Source organism: Athene cunicularia, assembly GCF_003259725.1.
Source record: "Athene cunicularia isolate RWA chromosome 1 unlocalized genomic scaffold, athCun1 chr1_part1, whole genome shotgun sequence".
Lineage (NCBI taxonomy): Eukaryota > Metazoa > Chordata > Aves > Strigiformes > Strigidae > Athene > Athene cunicularia.
This window is the reverse complement of record NW_020799091.1, coordinates 97917922-97930341: the sequence shown is the minus strand read 5'-3', so window position 1 is coordinate 97930341 and position 12420 is coordinate 97917922. Positions and strand designations below refer to the sequence as shown.

Sequence of the window (12420 nt, the reverse complement as noted above, 5' to 3'; positions counted from 1 at the left end):
GCCAACATCAACAATTCACAAACACACAAAACCACCAGGAATTCCCCTATATTGTGATATCTAATTTCAGTCTCTTCTGACCATTTCAAGATGTGGTAGGAATTTGTCTGGAAGGAAGATTATTTGTACTTTAGCATCCTTAGGTCTAAGTCCTATCTAAATACCAGCTTTTAGGCTTTGTGATGGAGGTGGCATATGTCTATATGTGTGTGAGTGCATATACCAGAGTTACAACAACATCTGACAATATAAAAAAAAAAAATAGTTTTCCATTTGGTTCTGAAAGACAACCCAAGTGACCTGTTTTAACTGAATTTTTGGGGTGGGATGCCTTCTTAAACTGAAAGCCTGCAGATTAAGTTTGCAAAATGGATTAAAGCATTAAAAGGCTGGGATGGGGGAGAAGACCTTTTAATGGAAAAGCCAAGTAGCTTCTAACTATAAGTGGAGTCGCTGCAGTAACCACTATAAAATTCTTATGAACTTGGGTGGAGACAATAATTACAGCACAGGAAGAATGAGATGCTATGGGGTGCCCAGCCTCTGCAGTAGAGTGGCAACACAAAGAGATTACAGTTTGAGTTTAAAAATGCAATGCTTATTGTTAAAATATTTGTAAGACTTGAAATGTATATATGCAATTTATACAAATGTACATGTCACTAATGTTTGAATACAGATTTTGCGAGAGGGCAGAATTATTTTTTTCCCCAAAGATGACTCTAATGGAAATCTCTGATGCTGCTATGAGTGGGCTACCCCAAAACCTGAACCTTTGCTTTCAAGTTGTGACCTACTACATATCTGGGAATTCTAATATTTTTTTTTTTCAGTGCAATGTCATTTTAGTTTTAAATGAAGTATTTCTCTATACCAGAGCTTGGGTTGTTTGTGAATAAATGTTCAGAAATGACTTAGCCTCCATAAAGCACATCCAGCTCTAGAGTGGAACGAAGAAATGATCATTCAGCAGGCTGCTGTGTCACTGCCGAATGGTTCAGAGAAAGGGAAAAACAGCAACAGAACACCAGATGGAAAGGACAGTTCAAAACAAAATGACTTAAATACAAAGCTACCACCTTCTCACAGAAAATGCCTTGGGATCCTTAAGCCTAATAATAGTCCTTTACCCAGCTATAATTTCAAACCATTAACAAGCTTTTTGAGGTAGAAATTATCACCCTCACTTTATAGGCGATGAGAGAGACATGAAAAGGTTAAGGCCCAGATTCACGAGAGGATTTAGCTGCCTGAAGTGGGATTCGGGTTTGATTTAAATGCTTAAGTCCAAAATTACACCCCTCACCCCTCCCACCCCCCCATCCAGGTGATGCCTAGCAGCAGCCACGGTGGATATCTGAGGGGGCTTCCCCTGCCAAACAGCCCCATGCCTTTGAGGCTGCAAGATCAGTTTCTGGGAAGGAGCATCTCAGCGTGGTTGGTTGGCCCTGACCCGCAGCCTGAACCCTCCTCTGCCCCTTCTCCTCAGTGAGGTTTGGTTTGGGAGCTGCTGATCAGGGCTCCCCCACTGACAGTATCTCACAGTGGCCCCTGCTCCTGCTTTAAGAAGGAAGGTCCCTGTTTCGTAGGACATGCCTCAGACATGCACTTCACACCTCCCCAAAGGGCACCATGGCCAGATAGCTGCGGTGGGGTGGTAGAGTCCTCAACACTGGTGGCCCCAGCGGCTGGAAGTCCTCTGGGAAAAGAGGTCCTTCGGGCAGAGGGGTGGTGCATGCATGGCTCTTGGGGATGGTGGCTGCAGCGTCTGGGGTGAGGGGAGATCTCATTCCACTCTTCTCCAAGGACTGCTCTTGTGTTTGAACCCATGAATTCTTCACCTCTTGAAGCTCTGTTCTCATCCTTCGCCTAATCATCAGACCAGGAAAACCTCAGTGTAATGGGTGTTGTGGTTTTTGGCAGATCCTGTTCTGAAGCACCTCCATTTCACGGCACATTGTCCTGTGAACCTAGAAAAAGCCCTTTGAGACCTGAATTTTATCGTTCTCCCTTTTTCCAGCACTGCCTTTCATTTGGGACCAGTTCACATCTGGCTACTTGTCCAGCCAGATGCTGGCATACCTTGGTGCTCTGGCACGGTGCACGAGCTGGGAACAAACATGCTCCTTGTCCTACAGAGCGACGAAGATGATGACCTCTTGGCATGGCTGCAGGCAGCGGCACCAGGTACAGGGAACAAGGTAAGTGTGGGTTCACTGGAAGAGCAACATTCTGCTCTGAATATGAAAGGCAAGGAGCACTTTTATGATTATCAGGACCATTTTAGCAAGCAAGGGACTTCCTCCTGCAGTGGCCTAGAGCAGGTGAACACGAAAAGACAACCTGACAAGTCACTTCTCCAGTAGCTAGCTGAGCATGGGAGTGTGCACTGAGACTGTTTACTTTGAGTTCATTTTCTTAGAGGAAAGACTCCTCCATACTGTCATTACACTAATGCAATGCACATTGATTTCAGAGCTTGGAAGAGGTCTGGGGTTACTCGATGGATATCCATGCAGTCAGTGATGGGGGAGATAACACTGCCATTACGAACTTGGAACATGCCAAGTTCCACCAGAGACAACTTTCAAATGTAGAGCAACCTCCGTGGCCTCAGATATGGACGCGGCTTTGTTAGAGTTGTGGTGCATAAAGTCTAGCCTGTGGAAACTTTGTGGCCTTGCCAAAGCATTTCCTTCAGTTCCTCCCTAAACTTCAGGGAACTGATGTGCATACACACTGCTCCAAGCACCGCCCTGTTGAAGAGCTCTTATGGCATTAAGCCTTCAAAGCAGCTGCTTCCCTCCTCCTCGCCTCAGTCTTCACAACCTCCTCCCTCTCCCCCCCACACTGGCTGCTCCCTCTCCACACCACACAACAGGTAGCTCCCTGTCCTCCGAGGGAAGGGTAGGAAAGGGCAGAAGGGATTTAGGACAGTTTGTAGCAGCACGCTTCGAGGCCAAAACCTGCTCCTGTGATAAATGCTCACACAGGAATCCCAGCAAGTACTGAGGGGCAGCAGATCTCAAAGGGGAGGGGAAGGAACAGCATCAGTAGAGGAAGGAGGACAAGAGACAGAGATTGATGCAGGACAGAGATGAAGGCAATAAGGTTGGAGATCCTGAGAAAACTGTGTTGAAATAATACGATGGGAAAAACAGGGGAGAAATGGGATGGGAGCAAAAGATGTGGAGAGTTACACAGCATTAAGGTAATAGAAAAAAAAAACAGTGTTATTTTTTTACTGCTGCTAAAGGGTTTTTAGAAGGGAACTGATTCAGACTGATGAGGGTTTATGCACATGACTGCTGGAAAAGACTCTTCTGACAGCAATTGTAAGCCACTTATTTGCAGCATCCTCACTTCTGCTAATCCTGAGTAAGCTGACAAGAACTGCATGCCATAGGATAGTAGGTGAAGTTCACTAGCCAGCCCTGAAGCCAGGGTGCTAATTCATCTCTCAGAGTGATTTTATTTTGATGACAAAATAGCAGCTGTTATTTGAGCTTTAATACAGGTACATACATATATAGGTACGTAGGTACACAAGGAAAGAATTATTTTTTTACCGGAACTCAAACAGCCTCTGAAAGAGGGCACACTAAAATAAAAAGCAAAATAAAAACAAAGGGAAAAAAAAAGCTGAAGGGCAAACAGATCTCTTGAAACTATGTAACCTTTTCATCTAGAGGGGTACTCTGTTTTCCCTAAGCAGTATGCTGGTAAACCCAACTGCTTTTATCATGACAAAAAAAAAAAGAGAAAATGTTCAGAGGATAGCGTCTGCCTCATCCTCATTGTTAGCCCGAGTTTCAGAAATGTACAAGCAGAGCTCTGCAGAACCAAAAAATAGATTTATTGTTATTGGACTGAGGGCAGTGGTTCAGCACTTGGCATAGCCACTGTTTACAGCAGTAATGCTCCCGGAGACAGGAAGTTCTCCAAATCGCTCTGCCATTATTTTTCTCCTGTTGACGCTTTCTGATCGAGAGTTTTTTCGCCCAGACGAAATTTTAAGTAACCCAGCAGAGAATGTTTGGGAGCTGGCAAAGCCAGTCGCAGTCATCCTCAGTCTCACAGACCACATGATGTTTTTCGAGTTAAAACCCCGCGCGGAGCTGCATCATACGTATATTTTCTTACACAATCAGCAATTCATGCAAACCCGGCTGCACGTAGTGAGTGTGTGCCGAAGACGACTCGGGCAGCACTGGCATAATGAGAAAGTCTTCTCCCCTCCCCTCCTCCTGCCACTACGTCCCTGCCAAAGGCCAGCGCCGGCCGAGGCAGACGTCGTCTTGAAAGGGCTGAGATTGCTGATCAATCTAATGCCAACCCAGGCTTGAAATAGGCATTGGCTCCTATGCACCAGTGCAGGGACTCTGCACGCTGAATCCTTTCACAGCTACTCAGTTTACACAGAAATCTCAATTAAAATTAAGGACACAACTAAGCAACCCTAAGTCACTTCAAAATAAAATTACCTCTTCTGTCCTTGGTCTTTTAGAGGAGAATTCACTGTTCAGACCAGTCTGGAGCGAGAAGAACCCTGATAAACCCTGACACTCTAACCCACACCCATGGCGAGGACCAGCAGTGCGACCCCTTCATTTGGCCTCTGCCCACGGGCGGCAGGGGGGGCAGCGGCGGCCCCAGGCAAGCGGCGTTGCAGATGCCCGTCTTTCCTACCCCCAGGGCCATACCAGCCGTGCCCATGCCTGGCACAACGGTAGGGCTGCGGGACGGCTCAAAGGAGCTGCTCATTTCTCTACAGGCAAACCACCCTCCCACTGGCCATAGCATCCTTTCTAGCGCTGCATACTTATCAATCCGAAGTATAAATAAGCGGTTGTTTTTAAACTCTATCAATTGACTCTTTTTCTCAGTTTTGATTGCGGTTGGATTTCTTCTATTTTTGTCCTGTCTGGCAAGTGCGGTTCATTGTTACTCCCGTATCTGATACCACGTCCCCTAAAGTATTCCAATGGCTTGGACCAGGACCTGGTGGGCTGCTCAATACTGATTTTATGACCCTGTTGAATAGCATCCTCCTCTGTTTTGCACATGCTTTTATAATTTTGAATGCGTTTGAGTAAAAAATAAAACAAATTTTAACAAAGTGTTCAAATAATGCAACCACAAGCTGAAGCTGCACAGAAGGAGCAAAATTCTGACTTCAGAAGACCAATAAAAATAATTGGACTCAGAATTCAGACCAGTAATTTCTGGGTTTTAAGTATTTTTGAGATTCCAGCTTAAATGGATTTTTCTTCCCCCAAATTATATCCAGAAGGAAGAGTCCTGATGGCAGAAATTTCTGATTATGCTTGGTAATATATTTCTCTAGCGTTCTCCTACCAGCTACACCTGTGAGAAAGGAGTACTTCTTTGGTTCTGTGGAAATTGAAAGCTATCACAAAATTTATTCATGACTCTAATCCTGACAGCTAGGAGGAAATACATATACGTAGGCTTAATCTTCAGTCCTTTCCAAGACACGTTTTTTAAAAAGGCCTTGCTGGAAAGCCATCACGAAGCTCCAGCTCTCAGGTTTAGATTGACATCTTCTGCAGCAAGCCAAGACACTTCCCCATTAGCTACTATTATGATAACCTATTAATAATTATTTTCATCTGGAAAACATGTTTATTTGTTGGGTTTTTTTAATGTTACGTTGTACAAAGAAGATAGTTACTGGTATTAATGATTCCATGAGGAAAATATGTAATGCTTACTGAGCCACAAAGCTTTCCCTCTCCAAAATAACTATTTATTTTTAATTTTATCCAATGAACTTCTATGGTGTCAGGCTTTTTGCATCAGATTTATTTCATCATAGGAACCTAAACTGGTTCATTATACATTAAGAAAACAGGGTACTTTGCAGTAGTAGCATTTTGAAGTTTGAAGTGTTTATGAACAGAAGGAGAAAAATAAAGATTTTTTTTTTTTAACCAGATAATCAAGCCGGGGGGGCTGAGATTGGCTGAAGTTTTAAACTACATTTTTCTTTCAGAAATTACTTACTTGGGCTTACAAGCCAGACAGGCAGGTTTTCCCAGTAGCATTCTCAAACTAGGGTGAGGAATAGTAACTCTGGAGCTCAGCCAATTCCAATGTAAATCTGTTTTGTTTCGGAAAGCGAGCCAAATTGCTTTTATACAACATCTCGATGTTTTGGGTGACCTATAATATTCTCAGCTCCCATTCCGAAAATCAAGTGCTTTTTTTCTTTTTTTTTTTTTTAAATATTCCGAACAACAGGCACAAGCAGAGTAACACAGGGCAACTGCTTGCTGTTAGATATGAAACGAACGCTGAAACACAGTTCGGTTCTTTAAGCTTCAGCCTACATTTGGTTGGTGCGTTTGCTCTGACTGACAGGCAGGATCAGACCCCTGAACATGGGGAATTGCTGTAACTCTCTCACAGTCAGTGCAGAGACGCTTATTCACCAAGATAGAAATGTGGACAATAGTCTTGCGTTTGAAACAGCTGTCAGACTGTCTTGCTAGTTTTCATTTAAAGCCTATGGAAGAAAATGTAAACTGTTTATTTAAAATTTCAAGAATGACAATTTCAGGCTCTTTCAGAAGGGAGAGAACAGTGGCTTGCTATCGGTTCAGCAAAGGTTTTAATAGGGATGGTTCCACCTGGGCGATAACCAATGCACAGGGAACTGTCACCGGTCGAAGGCGTCCCTTATTCTCCAGCCGTGATTTTAAATCAGCTGAGGTACACAAAGAGCGTCCACTCTGACCGTAACCGACATGAACTTTCAATCACTGTTCACATAAAACTACTGGCATCGCATTATCACTGGTGGCAACTGAACTTATTCAAACTCAAATATTACACAGCAAACAAAGTTTCGGTTAATTTTCCTCTAGTGAAGTATCAAAGGAAGCAATGCCCTTTGAAGCAGCTACCTCATGCTTTAGGCTTTAAACAAATTCAACAGAACAGCACCTCAGAAATCCCATACCAAACGCAAACAATCCCCACCTTTGGAAAACAATTCCCAGTTCAAGGAGTAAACAAAAGCATACATTAGTCACTCGCTCCAAAGATGGGCAGCCAATGGAGGTGATGAGATTTAACCTCGAAGACTGACTAATAGCATGCAGTGTTCCCAAATCACCCCATGGCTTAAAGGATCCCGAGCACCTGAATATCATACAACATACAAGGTTTATGTCTGTGCGCAAGTGACTGACTACGAGCAACCCCTTATAGCAGGGTAAGGGGCTCAGCAACGTGCCCTGCCAAGCTTTCCTGTATGAATAGAGACTGTTCTCTCTCAGCCGCTGGATTTTGACCTTGAAACTCACACAGTTCACTGTTATGATTTTTAGCTTCATTACCATGGCCAGGAACTGAACTACAGGTTTGTTTTTATTAGCTTCTCCGCCACTTTGCCAACTATTCATTTGAATCTTCTAAACAGTCATCTCTGAATCATAATGCAAATTCCATTTACTGAAAAGGTGGTACCTTTAATATAACAAATGAACATGTTTAATGACTGATACTTTTAGACATTACAGCATCTCTCATGTTTTCAGTAAATGGATATAATTTTCTCTACATTACCCTATTATTATTCTTTGCTCGCATTACAAAGCTACGTTCTCAGCTGCGGGTGTTTTCCACCAAGTGCATTTTGAAGACAGCCCATACAGCACGATTTAAAAGACATCTCCCTCTGTATCCTCAGCTCAAAATGCTGCAAGATACAGTGGGACTGGATTGGTATTTTATTCTTAAACAGTATTTACTGCTTGTACCTATGTTTCAACAGGGCCACGCTCTTCCCCAATTGCTGACTTTATTTATATTGGAAGAATATCTACAGATACGTTTAACTTCAAAGCAGAATAAAGGATGTTGTGTATAATCATAATAACTTCCTTGATCTGAAGCCATGTCCCATTTCGAATCAGTCTGAGAGTGAGTGAGCAGAAGTGGGTCACCTTTGTAACTCTCCTGAAGTATGCTCATACCTCCGTGTTCGTAAGAGCCATGCATGCCCACACATCAGGAGACTGCTCGGATGCTCACATGGGGAGAGAGGGAGGGGAAAATGTTGAGGAAGGGTCAACAAGCCCTGAGTACTCAATCTGGTTCAGAGAGACACTATCGCACAAATTGCTTGAAAAGGCGGTATATAGAAGCCTACTTAAGTGCAGTAGACACTGCCTTTTTGATTTGTGTGTTACAGCACTGAATTGTCCCTAACAATTCACCTAACACCACCCTGTTTGGAACACCATAATGTTACATTCTGATTTTACTTAAAGATATGAATGAAACAGAAGAAAAAAAAGTAAATATCATATGAAGTCACATGGAAGATGGAACAGATTTTCATTCTTGACCTTAAAAGAGAGAGGCTGATCTTTTTTATGAGCTTTTTCTGAGCAACAGCTCACCGTCTTCTCTTCTGTGGGTTTGACGGAACCCCTCCAACCCATGCAAAGGGACTCCACTTACAGCAACAAGGGCAGTAATGCAAGAGGAGCACTTAAAATAATCTTGTAATAGGAAGGTAAACATGACTGCTTGGAATTTATGGAGCTTCAGATTATGGACCGGAGCCAGAGAGGGAAGTTGGGAAGGGTCCTTCTGTTGATTTTATGGGCTTTTGGATCAAGCTTTGTACACCTACCCACTCACAGGTGACATGAGCTTCACGTATCAAGTACTGTTTGCAGCTTCCTAACAACATTTTTATATATGCTAGTCTAAGTCAACTTCAACTCATTTGGTATTTACACTCATAAGGCCTTTTTGTTTACACACCAGTAATTACTGGTTATCACAGAGATACAGCAAGATCATCTGTTCTTTTCTGGTCTATCCTATCTACTTCACAGAAGCACATTAAATAACAGGACTACTGCATATTGTTCTACGTCTATTTCAGAGAAAGAAATGTCAGAAAAAGTGAAAAGTGCCCTGTGCCTTCATCAGGTTGTGATGAACCCGCAAAGTTTTTAGATCTATGCAGGAATTACTTGTAATCTTAAATTGACTCTCTCTGTTACAGAGACCTGCCTTGCGGAGAGTGCCTGAGAGCACCAAGACGATCGTGAGTCTTTACACAGTCTGAAAATATGCTATTTAAACTTAAACATGGGGAATACTGTGCTGTTCTAAATTTGACAGGGTGGATTCCAGAGTCAAAATGTGACTTGCTGTCTATGTGATTTTTTTCTTTTCAAATGAGATTTTACTGTTTAACAGCAGAAGTAACACAAACGACTGGCTAGGATAAAACAAGGAAAAACATACAGCTAATTCTGTGCCTTTGGAATTGGCCTACATCAGATCTTGTAGCCTTCCCTACTGCAGAAAACTCGATAGACGCCGATTTCAAATTCCCTCCACGTAACCAGAACTGACATAACTGGTGAACATGACTAAAGTGTAGTTGAGAACGAACACATACCTCTTCCACTTCTACCCACGAATCGGAGGTCATTGAACCTTGCTACTTGGTTTTTCATGGCGGCTGTGGCATTTCTGAGCTCTGCAGAGTAGTTTTCATCGTTTCCAGCCATCACCGTTACCAGCGTCCCATCGGGCACATCTCCCAAGGCCACCACCTACAAAATCAAGGAGCAGAAGCCTCAGCTTCCCTATACAGCACTTCATTTGGGGTGCAGAAGATCAACAAGCAATACGATAAAATAGAAAAAAGCAGCAACAGCAAAAACCTGTGTGGACTAAGAAGCTGTTTGGGGAAAATAGGAATCGTTTCCATGCCTAGTTTGCAAAGATACAGAAAAGTTTTTACACCAGTGCACCTCTGAAATACACAGCATAACGTGTACTCTGACATGAAAAGTACATGAAATAAGCTTTAAAAAATATATTTCTGTAATTGTCAATAATTAAATTCAAGTAACAGGAACTCATTCTGGTCCAATTTACATCAGTAGCATTAATTTTAAGCTACAGCAGAGTCAGCACAATGGTGGAAATGTAAAATTCAAAAGAAAACAAAACCAAGCCAATCTTCTCATGGACTCAGAGGCTCAGAGTCCCTACAGCTGCACTATTTCCCTGTCCTTTCCTCCCACCGCTCTGAACAGAGCTGCCCCAGCATAAATTCAGAGTAAGTCCATGGAAAAACAGGCCTCAATCTAATGTTTAATCACAACTTACTGAACAATTTATTTTTTTTCCTTTAGAAGCATGAAAGCAAATCACTGATTTAAGACCTCATCCACAACCTGATGGATGGAAATCGTGATCTGAACTAATGAAATCTGCAGTCGCTCAAAGGCTTTCACCTGGTCTGAAATGTTTGCGCTGTAGCTCCTTGGTACCAGCATCCATCAAACAAATATTTAGGAACACAGGATTCACTGCATTTTTGATGCAATGTGCTGAGAGATGTAGATTTCTAACCTTAAATTTTCTAACAATGTTCACACGGGGTAAATGATGAAAAATTTAATTTTATCTTATCTACTTGAGCAGGACTGAATTCTCAAAACAATTTTGTCCTGTTACAATAGAGTGGATGTCTGGTGTGTCAATTTACTCTGGCAAAAGTAAAAGCTTGAATTAAGTCCCCTATCATGCATTTTTTAGATTCCGTTGCTTCTCTCCCAATTAAGATTGCAGTAGCAACCTCAGGACTATTACAAAAAAAAAAAAAAAAAAAAAAAAAAAAAAAAAAAAAAAGAAAAAGAAAAAGAAAAAAGAAAGAAGAGGGAAAAAAATCTAGCTGTTTTTTATTTCCTCTTTTACACATTCTAAGAGGAAGTAGTCCTGCATCACGTCCTCTGAGTTGCAGCTCGATATTTTTCCTTCCTCTTAGCATTTTCTAGCTTATGTCTATGCAGTCTTATTTCTATTAGTTTCTAATCACACTTGTTCTTTCCAGACAGGATCAGCAGCTCCTTTACTCAATCTGTCTCTAATGTTTATTCCCCAGCCATAGCTACCTCCCTTAATATGAAAGCGGTCTCCAGTCTCAGGTATTTCACAGCCTTTCCTTCTATAGGAGCCTGTGTTTCTCCCTTGAGTGCTCTCCCATTTGTCACCGATAACCCTTATTTTCACTTCCACATGCAAAGTTAAAATCCCTGTGTCAAAATTCCCTCTTTACGTATATATTTCAACTTCCTCTTTGCCATTCCTGTGGCCCTGACTTTTGGTTTTTTGTTCTCCTCTGTGCACAGTAATGCATTTCCGTGGCCTGTGCTACGCTCAGCGTTGCGCTTTTCAAATTTCCCTGGTCTTGGGATAAATTAGTCCCTGCTTGAAATGTTTAAGCTAAGAAGCCTTCTCCTTGCACAATGCTGTGTGAGGCACACTGGTTCACAAGATCAACAACTGCAGACCCAGTGAGTTCACCCAGTTCTTAAAAATTTACCATAAAACGTTAATGCATGTACCTGTATTAAAGGCACAAGAAAGGGAAAGGGGAAAATCAGGGCATTACCCTCGACTCCCTGCAATGCAAATGTTTGCATGTTCATTTAAGGAAATGTATGCTAGCATTTTAAGGGATGAAAAACTTTCGTGAATCCAGGGTCAGTTGTCTCTTACAGGACAAATATTATTCAAATTACATTTTCAAGTTACACTGAAGGCATCCTCAGCAATAAGACAGGTGAATAAAACGTTAGGAACAAGTATAAAAATTTTACAGCCCAGAAAAGAAACTGGAGTTAAAAGTCATGGACAACAGAAACAAATACAACAATTTATATTAGAAAAAAGACTAAACAGATAAGTTGAGACTTGCTGACCGGAGTTATCTAGTACTTCAGTGTATGCTTTAGCTCTTAAAAATATGTATTTCCAGAGAAGAGAGAAGAGTATGAGAGTTGCAGCACTGCTGGATATCTAAATTATCTACATCTGCTGCATCAATCAAACAAAAATGGCCTTTTAAATTAAGATTTAGATTCTTTCTTAACAGCGTTTGCACAGTGAATCTATATGACACCTTATTAGAGTTATTATGTATTCCTTTCTAAGTTTATCAGAATCATTTTTATTTTAGGAAAAAAAAAAAAAGAGTATTGAAATTATCATTTTGGTTTGAAATAATACCTCGATCCCAAAGATCAAACATCACAAGTGATTTTTTTTCTAGGGAAACGTGAAAACTGTCTGTCTCTTTTTATTGATGCAATGGCTGTTAGCAAATACTTGATAAAACTCAGTGCTTTTTTGTCAGATGCATATCAGATATGGGCAGCACAGGGATGATCTGAACTGAATTTTCTAGTTCGTGTTCCGAATGATCTTAAAAATTACGACCTTTAAAAACGCCTTTGCGAATATTCAATATTTCGTATTAAACCAATGAGATAGTTTGCCACATATAAAACATTTTCAGGACTCATTTCTCAGCGGTCCATGGTAGGAGCGCTTTTATGGGGGGGGTGGGGGGGG

The 12420-nt window shown here is 41.7% G+C and overlaps 1 protein-coding gene across 1 annotated transcript in view; it reads right to left on the bottom strand.

Annotated features, from left to right (window-relative positions):
- RUNX1 (runt related transcription factor 1) overlaps positions 1-10788 on the bottom strand; it is a 69397-nt gene extending 58609 nt beyond the window's left edge. The window contains exons 1-2 of the mRNA XM_026846541.1: positions 10762-10788; positions 9452-9608 (exon numbers count right to left, since the gene is read on the bottom strand). Coding sequence (XP_026702342.1) covers positions 9452-9608; positions 10762-10788 — 184 coding nt within the window. The remainder of the gene's footprint in view (positions 1-9451; positions 9609-10761) is intronic.
- Positions 10789-12420: the final 1632 nt, after the last annotated feature.